The sequence below is a fragment of the Asterias rubens genome, chromosome 5 (assembly GCF_902459465.1).
Source record: "Asterias rubens chromosome 5, eAstRub1.3, whole genome shotgun sequence".
NCBI classification, from domain to species: domain Eukaryota; kingdom Metazoa; phylum Echinodermata; class Asteroidea; order Forcipulatida; family Asteriidae; genus Asterias; species Asterias rubens.
Window position 1 is genome coordinate 16262242 of NC_047066.1, and position 16422 is coordinate 16278663.

The window sequence follows — 16422 nt, forward strand, 5'->3', positions numbered from 1 at the left end:
TGTTTGATATTGCTTTGTTTCAGATTTTAACAACTGACTTCCATTTGGAGATTGTTTGGAATAAAAAGACAGACGTCATGGTGACAGTTCCTCAAGCCTACTGGAACAGAACTTGTGGTCTTTGCGGAACATTCAACGGAGACAAGCATGATGATTTTATTCTACCAGATGGATCCCTGGTTAGTGACTAAATAAAGAAATAGTTTTTATCACTGGATTGACCTTATTTGTTTAGAAATCTACATTAAACAGACTTCTTTCCTTTTTTTTTTTTTTAACTCAAATTCATTTATCATTATAGAGTGATGATCCACTTCAATTTGGAAACAGCTGGGCCTTGGATGAAGACCAATGTGATCCTACAATAGAGATGCCAGATCCGTGCGAGGAGGGCACAGATCCATTCCGACAGGCCACTGATCTGTGCTTTGTACTCATCGATCAAAACGGTTTGTCAATTCATATTGAACATTCTCAACTTGATTATAACCAAATTGAAACAAGTGTAATGAAATACTCTAGAGGTTTTTGAAAGTGTCTGAACAAAGCTTTTGTATTGATTTTGTTTCTTTAGGTCCATTTGCATCATGCCATGATTTTGTTGATCCTGATGCGTATCATGAATCTTGTGTGTATGATCTTTGTGCCACACTTCCTGAAGACGACGTGATCTGTTCCAGTCTTGAGACTTATGCAGATGTTTGCCGTCTTGCTGGAAGTATGGTTAATGACTGGAGAGCAGTTAGAACGCAATGTGGTATGTTGAGGCGGTTTTTGAAAAGTTGTTTTCTTTACTTGAAGCAGTTTCCATCTAGTTTGTAGTGTTTTTTTACAAATTCTTAACAGAACAACTTTTTCCAAATTAGTTCAGATTAATTCTAGAATGTTCAAGACCACATTCAATGTAAGAGCAATGAAAAATATGCACTTTGAACAAACAACCTGCTTCGATATTTTTTCGACAATCACTTTCCTGAGATTAAACATCGTTTTAAAGTAGTTTTATTACAACCTTTCTCCATTTTATTTGTGAATGTAGAACTGAATTGTCGGAGTGAGTTGGTTTATGACTCATGTGGTACATCTTGTCCTGCTACCTGCCTGGAACCAGAAGGATCTGATAATTGTGCAGATGATTGTATTGAAACCTGCCGCTGTCCAGAAGGTCTGCTTCTTGAAGGAGATCACTGCATCCAACCTTCTGAATGTGGCTGCTTCTTAGAGGATGGATCTTATCTGGAAGTTAGTTTGAGATTCAATTCCATTTTTAAACAAGGATGACGGTTGAATTGTCTTTTATTTTTTAGATTAATCAAACTTTTAAATAAGTTTCTAGAGTTGAGTGGAGAACTTGCAGTTTGTGGTTAAAATTTGATCCCGATTTTCTCATTAACATCTACATGTATTACACTGGATTTTCTCGTAGCATCGCTCTTAATTCTTACACGATTTCTACAATCATAACTTCGATTGGTGATCAGACATTTCCTGCTGAAGAGTGTTTCTTTTACTATGATGATAGTTTCATTCTTTTCAATTAGAATGATGGAGTTTGGGTGTCTCCTGACTGCTCTTTGAAATGTGTTTGTGGTGAAGCTGGAGATGTGATATGTACAAGTATGGAATGTCACGAGTCTGCACAATGTGCCATCAAGAACGGTGTTAGGGACTGTTACTGTAAGAGAGGTTTTACTGGAGATGGACTCAACTGCCAAGCAGGTAATAAATGAACATGTTACAACCTAAAATAAATCCTGTAACTAATTTGTCACAGTTTGTTTCTATTCAGTCTTAATATGTAAAATGCTCCACACTGATTTAATATGTCTTCCTGTCTGAATACAGCTCCTGGTGTATGTACTGCATGGGGAGATCCACATTATGTCACTTTTGACGGTCTGAAGTACGACTTCCAAGGAGATTGTGATTACACTCTTGTCAGAGATTGCAGAAACACTTCAGCTCTTGCATCCTTCCATGTGATGGCTAAGAATGTCAAAAACAAGCCTTCTGAACGTGTATCCTACACTCAAGAAGTTAGATTGGAGTTTGGAGGCACTTTGTATTCTCTACTAAGGGATGGAGAGGTTCGAATCAACGGTGTGACTGTAACATTACCCTCCATGCGTCTTGATGGAGTCCATATCTACAATTCTGGTCGCAATGTGGTAAGACTTGTTCAAGTTTAGTTGAAAGTGAGATATTTACGTTGTTTCTTTCGTAAAGTCACCTAAGAAGATCATGTTGGCTTTTTGATATGTGTGTTGATAACTTGTTTGGTATTGCTTTGTTTCAGATTTTAACAACTGACTTCCAGTTGGAGATTGTTTGGAATAAAAAGACAGACGTCATGGTGACAGTTCCTCAAGCCTACTGGAACAGAACTTGTGGTCTTTGTGGAACATTCAACGGAGACAAGCATGATGATTTTATTCTACCAGATGGATCCCAGGTCAGTGACTAAATATAGAAATAGTTTTCATATCTGGATTGGCCTTATTTGTTTATAAAACCTAATGTACATTAAACAGACTTCTTTCCTTTCTTTTATTTTAACTCAAACTCATTTATCATTATAGAGTGATGATCTATTTCGATTTGGAAACAGCTGGGTTTTGGATGAAGACCAATGTGATCCTACAATAGAGATGCCAGATCCGTGCGAGGAGGGCACAGAACCATTCCGACAGGCTACTGATCTGTGCTTTGTACTCATCGATCAAAACGGTTTGTCAATTCATATTGAACTTTCTCAATTTAAAAAGCCAAATTGAAACGAGTGTAATGAAATACTCAAGAGGTTTTTGAAAGTGTCTGAACAAAGCTTTTGTATTGGTTTGGTATCTTTAGGTCCATTTGCATCATGCCATGATTTTGTTGATCCTGTTGCGTATCATGAATCTTGTGTGTATGATCTTTGTGCTACACTTCCTGAAGATGACGTGATCTGTTCCAGTCTTGAGACTTATGCAGATGTTTGCCGTCTTGCTGGACAGAGGGTTGGTAACTGGAGAAGAGAGAGGCATCAGTGTGGTAAGTGAGGTTTTTTTCATGTTCCTTTTTTTGTACATTTGTCAATGAGAAGTACCTTATAAAAAAAAGTATCAGGATTCATGATTCAAGCGAGAAACTTTTGGGAAAGATGGAGGAGGGGGGTTGCAAAATCCAACTGGGATTCCAGGTGTGATTTTTCCTGGCAGGAATCCCGGTTGGATTTTCTATTGGATAGCTTTGAATAATTACTTCCTTATAAATATGTTGGTATTAAATTATTATTGCACCATAATACACTTATTTTATGCTGCAGCATGCACATCTTTAGTTTTAACTCGCAGCTTATTGTTTTATATTTTGAATTGTTATCCAATTTTAGAACTGAATTGTCGGAGTGAGTTGGTTTATGACTCATGTGGTACATCGTGTCCTGCTACCTGCCTGGAACCAGAAGGATCTGATAACTGTGCAGATGATTGCATTGAAACCTGCCGCTGTCCAGAAGGTCTGCTTCTTGAAGGAGATCACTGCATCCAACCTTCTGAATGTGGCTGCTTCTTAGAGGATGGATCATACCTGGAAGTTAGTTTGAGATTCATTTCCATTTTTAGACAAGGATGACGGTTGAATTGCCTTTTATTTTTAAGTTAATTAAACGTTCAAATTAGTTTTTTGAGTGGAGTGGAGAACTTACAATTTGTGGCTAAAATTTGATCCGGATTTTGTCATTAATATCTATAACTCTAGATTTTCTTGTTGCATCACTCTTAAGAAGAGTGCAGAAGAGTGTTTATTTTACTGTTATGATGGTTTGGTTCTTTTCACTATTAGAATGATGGAGTTTGGGTGTCTCATGACTGCTCTTTGAAATGTGTTTGTGGTGAAGCTGGAGATGTGATATGTACAAGTATGGAATGTCACGAGTCTGCACAATGTGCCATCAAGAACGGTGTTAGGGACTGTTACTGTAAGAGAGGTTTTACTGGAGATGGACTCAACTGCCAAGCAGGTAATAAATGAACATGTTACAAAATAAACTAAATCCTGTAACTAATTTGTCACAGTTTGTTTCTATTCAGTCTTAATATGAAAAATGCTCCACACTGATTTAATATGTCTTCCTGTCTGAATACAGCTCCTGGTGTATGTACTGCATGGGGAGATCCACATTATGTCACTTTTGACGGTCTGAAGTATGACTTCCAAGGAGATTGTGATTACACTCTTGTCAGAGATTGCACAAACACTTCAGCTCTTGCATCCTTCCATGTGATGGCTAAGAATGTCAAAAACAAGCCTTCTGAACGTGTATCCTACACTCAAGAAGTTAGATTGGAGTTTGGAGGCACTTTGTATTCTCTACTAAGGGATGGAGAGGTTCGAATCAACGGTGTGACTGTAACATTACCCTCCATGCGTCTTGATGGAGTCCATATCTACAATTCTGGTCGCAATGTGGTAAGACTTGTTGTTCAAATTTGGTAGAAGAAGAGAGGTTTTTATTCCTTGATTTAGACAATTTTGAATCATTATCCAAATGGAAGATGTTCAGTGCATACAGTGTACAGTACATGAAATGTTGGGTTCTTTGTTCTGGTCCCAATTATTTTCATATCTTTAACAATTATACAGATTTTGTTTTTTTGATGCCTTCTGGTTTCAATCTTACCTGTTGATTTAATTGAGAACAAGTTTATAACAGTTTTTCATAATTTTGTGTTTTTCAGGTTTTACAGACTGACTTCGAGCTAGAGATTGTGTGGAATGGTCAGCAAAATGTCATGGTGACAATTCCTGTAGCATACTGGAATAGAACCTGTGGTCTTTGTGGAACATTTGACGGAGACAAACATAATGACTTTGCTCTACAAGACGGATCGCTGGTAAGACAATTATATAATAGTAATAATAATTATAAGACAAAGTTCTTATAAAGCGCACATATCCTAGACACTAGGTCAAGGCGCTGAACAAATAGAGAATTAACAATCATTAAATTAATGGGCTCTGAATAGTTCAGAACAGTTCAGAAAAAATAATTTTTAATAGTTGACACTTATTTTTTTAGCCAGTATAATACTACTGAACATAAGCTTTTTTAATAATGTCTTTATTAACCTTTTTTACTTTTAGAGAGAGAGCGCTACTGACTTTGGAAACAGCTGGGTGTTGGATGAAGACCAATGTGATCCTACAATAGAGATGCCAGATCCGTGTGATGAGGGCACAGAACCATTCCGACAGGCTACTGATCTGTGCTATGTACTCATCGATCAAAACGGTTTGTCAATTTATTTGTGGAAACTTATCATAACTGTGTAAATGTTTTGTAAAATTTGTGATATATTCCCAATTTTTCTTTTCATATGTTGCAGGTCCTTTTGCATCATGCCATGATTTTGTTGATCCTGTTGCGTATCACGAGTCTTGTGTTTTTGATCTTTGTGCTACACTTCCTGAAGATGACGTGATCTGTTCCAGTCTTGAGACTTATGCAGATGTTTGTCATCTTGCTGGACAGAGGGTTGGTAACTGGAGAAGAGAGAGGCATCAATGTGGTAAGTGAGGTTTTGTTCATGTTCCTTTTCTTTACCTTTTTCGTTAAGAAGTACCCGATTAAAAACAATTCTGTGATTCGGGATTCCGGCAAGAAAAAAATTGCCGGAAAATTTGGGGGGATTTTGCAGGATCCTGTTTGACAGGAGTCACGGCAGGATTTTGATAGGATTCTATCCTGGTTAATCCAACTTGAATCCTGTTTATAACCAGTGACCCAATCAACCTGGTTAATCAAACTTGAATCCTGTTTATAACCAGTGACCCAATCAACCTGGTTAATCAAACTTGAATCCTGTTTATAACCAGTGACCCAATCAACCTGGTTAATCCAACTGGGATTCTGGTTATTCTAAAAGGAATCCTGGTTGATCCAACCGGAATCCTGGTTAAAACCAGTTGCCCAACCAATTGGGATTTGTTAAATGCATCCTTTTTCAGTTGAATTTTTCAGTTGTGTATTATCAGGTATGTACTGTAACTTTGCACTGGTATCTACAAAACAAGGTGCTCAAGGCGCTGAGTATATACAAACTTTCAGAAAGATACATGTAGGTTATTGCAGTGATGAATTCTGAGACCCAATTATTTAGCACCTTATAAGGGTTTACAAGGTGCTACGGCGCATACAGCAGCCACAGCCAGGAACACCGGGGCGAACCCCTTCTCTTTTCTATAAGTGCACTGGGTTCTTTTACATGCGTTACACAAGGGACCAACGGTTTTACGTCCCATCCGAAGGACGAAGCAATGGTTAAGTGTCTTGCTTAAGGACACAAGTGTCACGGCTGGGGATTCAAACCCACACTCTGCTGATCAGAACCCCAGAGTTTGAATTCGGTGCTCTTATCGCTCGGCTTTTCGATTGCTTTCAATAATTAACTTTCTTATAAATTTCTAGGTGTAAAATTATGTTTGCACCATACGTTTCTTTTATGCTGTAGCATGCACATTCTTTCGCACCTTATCAATTTCGATTTTGAATTGTTATCCAATTTTAGAACTGAATTGTCCGAGTGAGTTGGTTTATGACTCATGTGGTACATCTTGTCCTGCTACCTGCCTGGAACCAGAAGGATCTGATAATTGTGCAGATGATTGTATTGAAACCTGCCGTTGTCCAGAAGGTTTGCTTCTTGAAGGAGATCACTGCATCCAACCTTCTGAATGTGGCTGCTTCTTAGGCGATGGATCATACCTCCCTGTGAGTAATGAAATACGGAGATCCTATTTTTTTTCTTCATATTTATTGTTAACCGGTAAATTTTTAGTGCTTTTAATATTTCCCTTTCAACTGTTGCTATTGTTGTTTTTGTAAAATGACAGATAACATATTTTGAACTATGTTTCGTTGCATTTCATATGTTCTTTCAGTTTGAATAAACAGTAGTTTTCAAGTTGAACTATTTACTTAAGTTTGTAATGAATCTACACTCAACTGTAGATTATGTTACAAATCTACACTTAAGTTACAGGCCTGGAATTTTTTTAAAGTTTTTACTTTGGCCTTGGAGAGGCAAAATTTTGGTGGGCACCACGGCCAGTAGAAAAGGCACCAAGGCCTAACATTTCAAAATAGAGAAGGCGTGAAGTCAATGTTATCGAGCGGTTCTTTATTGTTTATACACAAATCAATTAAAAAATTAAAACAATTGCCAGAGGTTTTCCTATGGGTGTTTAACCCAATCAAACAATTTTTATGAATAACAAATGGATAAATCATGTCTAATTCATAAATCATAGGGCCTATAGAAAACCCTAAACGATTTTGCTAAAAAAGAAGACAAGTAAAACAAGAAATTTGTTAATGTTTCTAAAAATTTGATTTTTAATTGTTAAATAATTGAATTGTGTATGAATTTTGACAAGGTTGGTGACGTGTGGGTTGCCCCAGACTGCTCCAGTAGGTGTGTGTGTATGGGTTCCAAACAAGTACTCTGTGAAAGGCGACAGTGTAACGAGTCAGCCCAGTGTGATGTTAAGAATGGCATGAGGGATTGCTACTGCAATGATGGATTTGTTGGTGACGGAATCAACTGTGCAACAGGTCTGTAAATAATGGTTATCAACACTTGTGGGAAAAAAGTATAATAAGCAAAGATTTTAATTGAAAAGTCCGGTGTTAAGAATTGCTTGATGAATGCATGTACGTGACTACTAATTTATTTGTGGTGGAATGAATTCTGTGATGGAATGAACTGTAAAGGCAACGGCATCACCAAACATTTTCATTTCGTTGGAAGGTGGAGTGGTTAAAAACCTTGTTTTGTTTTACTAAGTTGTAATGGAAAGTGTTAGCTACAATGATGGGGAAAAAAGTGTTAAAAAAAAAAATAAACAGAAACCAACAGTTTTCTTCCTGCTGCCAGGCACCTAACAATGACCTACCAAAAGAGATCTTTAAACCAAATTTACATGTAGAAGTATCGGGTCAAAATTGGTTTTGAGGAACAGATTTCAAGTCAACTGATTTCATTGTCATTGAATCTTCAAAGCAATTATGTCTTGAATGTGGAAAATGCCAAACCATTTCATCCTCTCGTACAGCAAAAACAAATTCAGAATAAGACATTTTATTTCAGACCAATTAGATGAAAACTCTGAAACTAAGTCGCACTTTTGATTCTATCATGCTGTAGCGACAGGCACATGCACCGTCTGGGGAGACCCGCACTACGTCACATTTGACGGGACAAAGTTTGACTTCCAGGGCGAGTGCGAGTACACACTTGTCAAGCCCTGCAGTAACTCCGCTGAGGACTCATTCCGAATCAATGCCAGGAATGTGAAATTGAAACCCTCTGATGAGGTCGCCTTGACAGAGGAGGTTATTCTGGATTACGCTGGATCTCTCTATGCCCTGAGGCAGAGAGGAGAGCTGCGTGTCAATGGTGTAATCGTAACTCCTCCACTGCAACGGGAGGGTGTACAGATCATGATCAATGGTTTCAAACTGGTAAGTCGTACATGTATGTATTATTTGTTTATTTAATTCTTATTAAAAGACCGTACTGTCATGTCACGACCAAACAACATTAAGTCGTATTAGGTGACTGGCAGCAGGAGGAAAGCTCTTATAAAAGTATGCAACAGTGGTTTAAGTCGTGTTCTAATTTGCAACTGTGGCTGTGGCTGCCGCTGATGCGAAAGGTATTGTTCTCAGCAACCTTTATGCAATGCATGGTACCATGGTGATCCAGCTGCTGCAGCCATAGCCCCTAGAAGCAATTTGTTTTTTATTTGGATATCATCTGGTAAGTCAACTTGACTAGTTGCAATTTGCAGCTTAAGTTTGAAATTTCTATAGCTACCTCCAGATGAGCAAACCATGGTACTATTATCATAAGAAACTCATTCAAATTTGTGTATTTGTAATATCTGGCTCTTATGCTTTAGAAGCTTTGCCTGAATCGTGTCACATAACAACTGCCATTTTAGTCTGATGAGGAATTCAAATTTAAGCGTAACTTATGACTAAGCCAGTCATTGAACCAGACATTACACAAATCTTACTTGCAAATGGCTCATTTGAAAAAAGCATTTGTACAAAGAAACAAATGTATATAAAAAAAGGTTACTTTTTTTTTACTAAGTGGCAAAATTATCTTCAAGTCATGCTTATCTCTTCCTATGCTGGATGTAAACTTGTTGTCAAAACTAATGTGTTTCTCATGTATCACCTGAAAAAATAGAGCTAGCTGTTGTAAACTGCTTACCTACTAAAAGGATCTATGCCTAAATTCAAAAATTTGTTAATGGCCTGATGTTTTACTCTAGCAGAGTCGTTCTCGAAGGTGATAATATCGTCTCCGAAAAACTCAGGTTACCAGGAGCTTTATTATGTCTTAGTGTGTGTCTGAATCGCTTGGCTTGGCCTGCACTATCCCGTCATAGAGAGACCGGCTTTGGCGGGACTTTCGTTGGCTCAATGCTGCAGGTCTGGTCGTAGTTTCCTTCCTGGTTCTGATTTCTTCCCATTGTTTTTGTTTTTAAATGGTGTTATTATTATTGTTTGTTTAGCATTCACTGGATATGTACATGTATTGTTGTGTTTACATTGTCTCTGCTGCGCCTTGAACATCTGTAAAGATTGATTTGGCGCATTACAAATACCTACTATTATTTATAATTACTCATGTTATTTTTATAAATTATATGCGATCAATTTTATGACATCCATACAACTGTACAAACTGTATTAAGGACCTGTTTAGCACTGAACTGTTTTGTAATTGAGATTGAATAATCCCACATTTAGACAAGACTGAGACCTCTCCTCCAACACCATGACTGAGACTAAGACCTCAGTGTCTGAGTGTCTCAGACTTACAATAGTGGTGCTGAGATGATGACTGCCTTGTGGTTTTAGAAAGATTTGTTTTAATTTGGTTTGGTTTTGGTATCTCCATTGTGTTTACAGATATTGCGTACATCTTTTGGCTTGACTATTCGCTGGGATGGATTCCGAACAGCCACGATCTCTCTCCCAAGTTCCTACAGCAACCAAACATGCGGCCTGTGTGGAAACTTTGATAGAAACCCTGAGAATGAGTTCATTACCCCAGACGGGCAAATGGTAAGATAAAAACAAGCTGTTTTCAAGATGCATTTCATGTTTTGCATGGAATAGAAAATATTTAAGTTTTGGTAAATGTTGCAAACTATTTGCTACCTTACTTAGATGGATATTTAATATGATTGTGGTCATTATGAACCAAGCGTCAATTTCAAAGGGTTTGCTAAAGCAAAAATGTAACATGCATTCTCTATGTGTTCTTGTTTCTGCAGGTTGTAACTCCTAATGAATTTGGAAACAGCTGGATGACTACACCTGATAGGTGTTACAATGAGACGATGGAACCCAACCCATGTGAGGGTAAAAGAGAGGCTAAGGAACAGGCGGAAGATCTCTGTTACATAATCATCAACAACTTTGGTGAGACAGCGCTTACTTTAAGAAAGTCTTACAAGTCCAATAAGTGCATTAATCTCCTTTTGCAAGTGTTTTGTTCTGGTCTATTTTCAATGGTTTGATTATGTGTGCCAGTTGCTGTTTGTTTATACCTCATGAAACACTAGTGATGTCTGCAGACGATGGGCTGTTGGAAATTTTCATTAATTTAATGTATATAATTGGAATCCACAAAAGTTACAGTTTGTGTGTTTATGAAGAGTTGGTGTCTCTAAAAAAGAGTTGGTTGGTTTTTCAGTTTGCTCTAGTCACAGGATTTCCTTAATAGTTTGTTTACAATTGTATGATTACAACATTCCCTCTTTAAACTCATGAAAACTTTTCTCATCATTGCCTAAATGCAAAACATTCATATTTGTGGATTCATAAGTGGATCTTTGTTATCTGGAGGAAAAAATACTCACAAAAAAGTACAATACCTGGCATCCACTGTGAAAAACAGTTTGACTGATTTTCAAAATGTTCATTTTACATTAGGAGCCTTCGGAGAGTGCCATGATTTTGTGGATCCCGAACCATACCACGAGGCATGTGTGTATGACTTGTGTGCCTACCTCCCCAATGAAGATGTGTTCTGCGACAGCGTAGAGGAGTATGCAGAAGCTTGTCTGAAGAAGGGTGTGGATATTGAACACTGGCGGTCTGGAGCACGAGAATGTCGTAAGTAGTACTCTGTACTCTCTCAATGGACATTGTTGAGCACCTGTGAGCACCCCAGTCAATTGGCTGCTTATTTCAATCCTTAAAGAAATTGTACATCTTTTGGTTTTTGAACCGTTTGATTTTTTAAAATCCTATATAACTATGGATATAATATACAATAAAAGTTAAAATAACCTTTGAAAATTTATTTTCAAAAGGGAGTGTTTTTTAGATAGTTCTGTCCGCACAGGAAGAGTTACCCATACGCAACCTGAGAAATGTTTAATGCAGAAACGTTTCTTAAATTTAAATGTTTTTAATCACTCTCACTTAAATCACATTCTTTTGGAAGGGAATTATTTCTCAGAATGTTATACATTATATATACGTATTTACAGCTGCAGTGCTTCTTGAATAATAGGTTTTCATGATGATTATTTTTTGGAGTATTGCAAAAGGTATTTAATCCCTCCCTGTAAACCATCTCAGGTCAAAGGATGTTATAAGCGTGTTCTTATAAGTATGTCATGCAACAAAATTAATCAAGTACTATCTCTGCATGCACAGGATACTTATTTACTTATGGGTTAAAGGATTTGGGTACTTTTTGTAACACAAAACACAATGTCCACAGATTTGCATCAAGCTTACACTGTTTGAAGATAATGATAGTAGAAAGCGTACCTTAAAATATCAGTTGCTGCGGTGCTGCAGTTTTGAGAGGTGAATAAAACAATGTCATGAAAATACGCTCACTGAGACAAACATTTTTTTCATGACATTGTTTTACTCATTTCTCAAAATCTACAGCTCCTCAGTTAGTAATATTTGTAGGGAAGCTTTCTACCATGTCTACTTACTATCATTAATCTTCAAACTGTGTATCTTCAAGTTTAGGTAAATCTGAGGACATTGTGTTTTTTGTCCTATAAAAAGTACCTAGTTCCTTTAAGAGGAGCAATTATAGCTGTGTCTTTGTTGTGTCAAGGACACAGATATCAAACTGGTAACCAAACTATACCTAATGAATTTACTATTTGAGTCCAGTGCACTAGTCTAAAAAGCAGGAGACCTGTCCAAACTAAGAGCATTTGCTTTAACTTGTAACAGTTGTGGGCTGCCTTTGAATCTATGAATGGTCACCCCCCCCCCTAAAAAAAAAGAGGTCACAACAGCAGTCCTTGTTCACATTTTGTGTGCAATCTGTGTTTTTCCTTACAATTTTTCTGGTTGAATATAAAAATCTATCACAGTTTCAACTTTTTCTGGAGTTTTCTGACATGTGTTTTTATTGTTGTGTTACCTGCCAATTGGTTACAATAACTATGTTTCTGAAGGGATTTAGTCAATTTTTTTGACAAATTAATTAGTTTTCTACCATCTCCTGATCTAGACCTTTAATAAATTATTATTTTGTTGAAATTTGATTCCAGAACTTAAATGTCCTGAAGGCTTGGAGTACGACCCATGTGGAACTGCATGTCAAAACTCATGTGCAATGCCAGATGTGGAAGACATGTGCAATGAGACGTGCGTTGAGTCCTGCCACTGTCCTCACGGTCAGCTCGCTGAAGGAGGGCGCTGCATAGATCCATCTGAATGTGGTTGCATCTTGCCAAATGGATTCTACCTGAAGGTAAGTTCATAGCGTGTAGATTTTTGGGTATCAACTTATTCATATCTGAGAAAACTGAACTTATGTTTGATTACCACCAAATATGTCGTTAAAAACTTCCTAAGCACATAGCTATGATAGCTTATACACTGTTATTCAGTCCTAACTACAGTTGTCGTCAGAAATGTACTTATTTACATGAATGTACACTATTATTTGGACAGTACAAAAAGTTGTTTTTTATTTCTTAAGCACTTTTTCAAACAAAATTTTGAAGATGAACTCTAGATCATTAAAAGTTAGTGTTCATGTTTTTGGGATGTTCTTTAGTTTTTTAAAGTCCCCTTTGTCTATCATTCAATACCAGTCTCTGTGGTTTTGAATGATGGATTAATTATGCCTCTCTGATAACATGTTGTAAATTAATCTGTACAGTACACACAAACACAATTAGTTTAGTGCATAGTTGTTCCATTATACACGATTCTGCCTAGCTGAAGGTTTCAAATGTTCGGTCAATTACCCACTGGAAAGAAATTACAAATTTGAAGGCTGGTCAAATAAAAATACAAACTAATTAGTATTTAAACAGCATGTGCATTTAAAACAGTTGCCATCAAAACAACTATTGAATTTTTGTTCTGAAATAAGGGAGGTGACGTCTGGGTGGATGACGTCTGCTCTAGAAGATGTCACTGCGATGGGAGCCAAGTACAGTGTGAGGACTACAGTTGTCACCCAATGGGGGAATGTGCTATTATTAACGGCCACAGGGGATGCTTCTGCAGGAATGGTTTCTTCGGCGATGGTGTTGAAAATTGTACAAGAGGTAAGGGAGCTCTGACAAATTAGTTAGTAAGCCTTCCAGGTATAAAACAAAAAGTTAAAAAATTTAAATAAAAAGTAAACACCAATAACAACCAGGACACACAGCATAGTTTGAAAGCACCTCTTCATGTGGTATTATTTCTGATAATAAATATAAAGTTCTGGATTTGACCCAATTCACCTGACGTCATCATCAGAATAATCTTGGATGCGCCATTTTGGTGGTCAATTTCACTGTGCGTTATTCAGTGAAGTGTGCATTTTAGGCGACACGGAGTATACACGTAAACCTATTGACCACCAAAATGGTGAGCATGGCACAGTCGCCGCGTGTGACGTACGTGAGAGGGGTCAATAAACTTGCACTTGCGAACGGAAGAAGAAGAGAACGGATTAGTTGTTATGGTTGTGGGAGGAATAAACCCAGATAGGGAGAATACTGCAATTCTTGGATTGGATTGGTTGTAGGACCATTTATCACTCAAGGCAACTTTAGGCAACCTGGCAGCAACACTTAATGCAAACAAACACTTTGGTAGCATACAATCATCATCACGTCACCAGCAGGCAGGATCCCCAGTGGCATCTTCAATCTTCCCTGTCCTCTATGCAGGCAGCCAACTCTGTTGTGGTCTCTGCCCCAGCATCTCTCCCAAGGACAACGACATTGCTCAACCTCTGTCTTTCCCTTAACTTCATCCTTTCTTGGAGATCTTTCAGTATTGAAAACAAAGAATTTGTTCTTAATTCTCAAGAGTGTTTGCTTGTTTACTTTCCTGAAAAACCATTGTATAAAGGCTGTCCTTTTCTTCACAGCTCCTGGTGTTTGCAACGCTTGGGGAGATCCACACTACATCACATTCGATGGTCGTAAGTTCAACTTCCAAGGAGAATGCGACTACACCTTGGTAGAGGTGTGTCGCAATGACTCACTGGTAGACATGCCCATCTTTGACATCACGGCATCTAATATAAAGCGGAAGCCTGATGACAAAGTGACATATACCAACAAACTGAGACTTGATTTGTATGGACGTGTAAGTGGAGTTAACAATTTAGATACTGAACTTCCTTGACCATCTCCCCAATGGACCCTTCCTATGAACTAATTACATTCACGCATGCGTACAGACCCTGTTGGTTTGCAAAGGCCATAGAGTTTAGACCATGGGATGGGTATTGAAAAGGGGCCTATTTTGGGGGTTCCGTGGTCCCCATCTCCGGACTGCATGAAATTTGACGCACAAGGGTTTTCAATGGTACTGAATCCGAATTTGGTTGTTGCTTAGCTCTTAAACTGCACAGTTCGTGAACAGATAAATTTTGGGGTCATTTTAGGTCAAAAACAGTATTTTTTGATAACGTCTGTATACACTGGGACTATTTACCAATCATTCACGGCAGTGCAAGAACCTTTTCCAAGTGTTTAATGTGAACGATGTAAATTTTCTCCTTTTCTGTCCGATTGACACGCAAAGGCCTACAACAAAAACCAATGATTTTTATTGATTGAACATCAAGTACAATGCCATTTGTTTTTCGTTGCTACGACGTGCGTGTGTTACATTTTTATTATCACGCGCGCGGCTGAGTTAGATGTGGGACGCAGACGCACTATTTGTTCGTATTCCACTCGCGCTTGTGTGATAACTTGTAGTTTTGTCGAACGAGCCTGTGAATCGGCATCCTTTTATTCAGGGGTTTGAAGAAATACTCTGTATGTTATAATGGTACAGTGTAGGAACGAAACACGATAATGCTTCGAATGACGTCACCCACACCTACATCTATTGTAGTTTTTGAAGAACGTCTTCTGTTCACAGCATTGTTTAGATACTACCAGTTTTTATTTTTTGTTATAACTCAATAAAACTATTTGAAGGCTGACAAAAAAAACAACCTGCGGTCGATTTCACCAAGAAAGTAAGATTCATGTGAAGACTAGATGTTAGTATCACATAATGATTTGTATTGAGACATCACTATTCCCTTAGCAATTAAAATTGCTTTGCACGTCAGATCAATCTTAACTCTTTTTGAAATCGAACTCTGGTCACCTATTGAGAATTGACAATTAGGATCAATGTTAATATTCTTTTGGAACCAGAGAAAAGATGACCATAATTGCGTAATGAAGATCTGTTGCTTTGGAAACTGTATTCAAGTATATTTCAATTCCCTGAACTGGTTTGTGCACAGGCTTAACGCGCCGTGCATTTTGCCAATGTTTTTAACATTAGTTTTAGTTTGTTGATATTTGTATTTATTAATCAGATTTCTATAAACTAAAATTAAAAGAACGATAATTTTAAAATATCTATTTCTTTATAATTTGTTCTTCTAATTTGATCAGGTTATCAAGTTGACTCAACATGGCGATGTAAGCATTGATGAAGTAGATGTCAAACTACCATTTGTGTCAGTGGAGGGCTTCAATATTTGGTACACTGGAAAAGAAACGGTAAGTTTTAAAGTTTTGCGAACTGTACTTTCTTCATTTGGTGCATTGGTATTCTGACAATAGATTTTGTAGAGTTTCATGGTAGAGTGATCTAGTGCAACAGACTCCAGGTTCTTACCGTCAGAGTTTTTTGGGGGGTCCTGGCTTTGACACTTCTGTCCTTGAGACAAATACTTGACAATATTTCTTTAACAGTTGTAATTTTGCATTGGAGGTTAATAGTATAATTTGGTTTTTAATAAGGATGTGTATTATAATATTAAAGGCAGTGGACACTATTGGTAATTACTCAAAATAATTATCATCATAAAACCTCACTTGGTAACGAGTAATGGGGAGAGGTTGGTAGTAAAA

General features: G+C 37.5%; 1 protein-coding gene across 1 annotated transcript in view; it reads left to right on the forward strand.

The window, feature by feature from the left end:
• The window catches only part of LOC117290455 (IgGFc-binding protein-like), an 88440-nt gene that overhangs the window by 33592 nt on the left and 38426 nt on the right, over nt 1-16422 (forward strand). Inside the window, exons 48-72 of the mRNA XM_033771871.1 lie at nt 24-179; nt 302-449; nt 575-757; nt 1040-1242; nt 1542-1719; nt 1846-2168; nt 2297-2452; nt 2580-2727; nt 2851-3033; nt 3374-3576; nt 3826-4003; nt 4130-4452; nt 4722-4877; nt 5128-5275; nt 5370-5552; nt 6552-6754; nt 7420-7597; nt 8190-8506; nt 9971-10126; nt 10339-10486; nt 11000-11182; nt 12598-12800; nt 13431-13608; nt 14424-14644; nt 15961-16068. Coding sequence (XP_033627762.1) covers nt 24-179; nt 302-449; nt 575-757; nt 1040-1242; nt 1542-1719; nt 1846-2168; nt 2297-2452; nt 2580-2727; nt 2851-3033; nt 3374-3576; nt 3826-4003; nt 4130-4452; nt 4722-4877; nt 5128-5275; nt 5370-5552; nt 6552-6754; nt 7420-7597; nt 8190-8506; nt 9971-10126; nt 10339-10486; nt 11000-11182; nt 12598-12800; nt 13431-13608; nt 14424-14644; nt 15961-16068 — 4764 coding nt within the window. The remainder of the gene's footprint in view (nt 1-23; nt 180-301; nt 450-574; nt 758-1039; nt 1243-1541; nt 1720-1845; nt 2169-2296; nt 2453-2579; nt 2728-2850; nt 3034-3373; nt 3577-3825; nt 4004-4129; nt 4453-4721; nt 4878-5127; nt 5276-5369; nt 5553-6551; nt 6755-7419; nt 7598-8189; nt 8507-9970; nt 10127-10338; nt 10487-10999; nt 11183-12597; nt 12801-13430; nt 13609-14423; nt 14645-15960; nt 16069-16422) is intronic.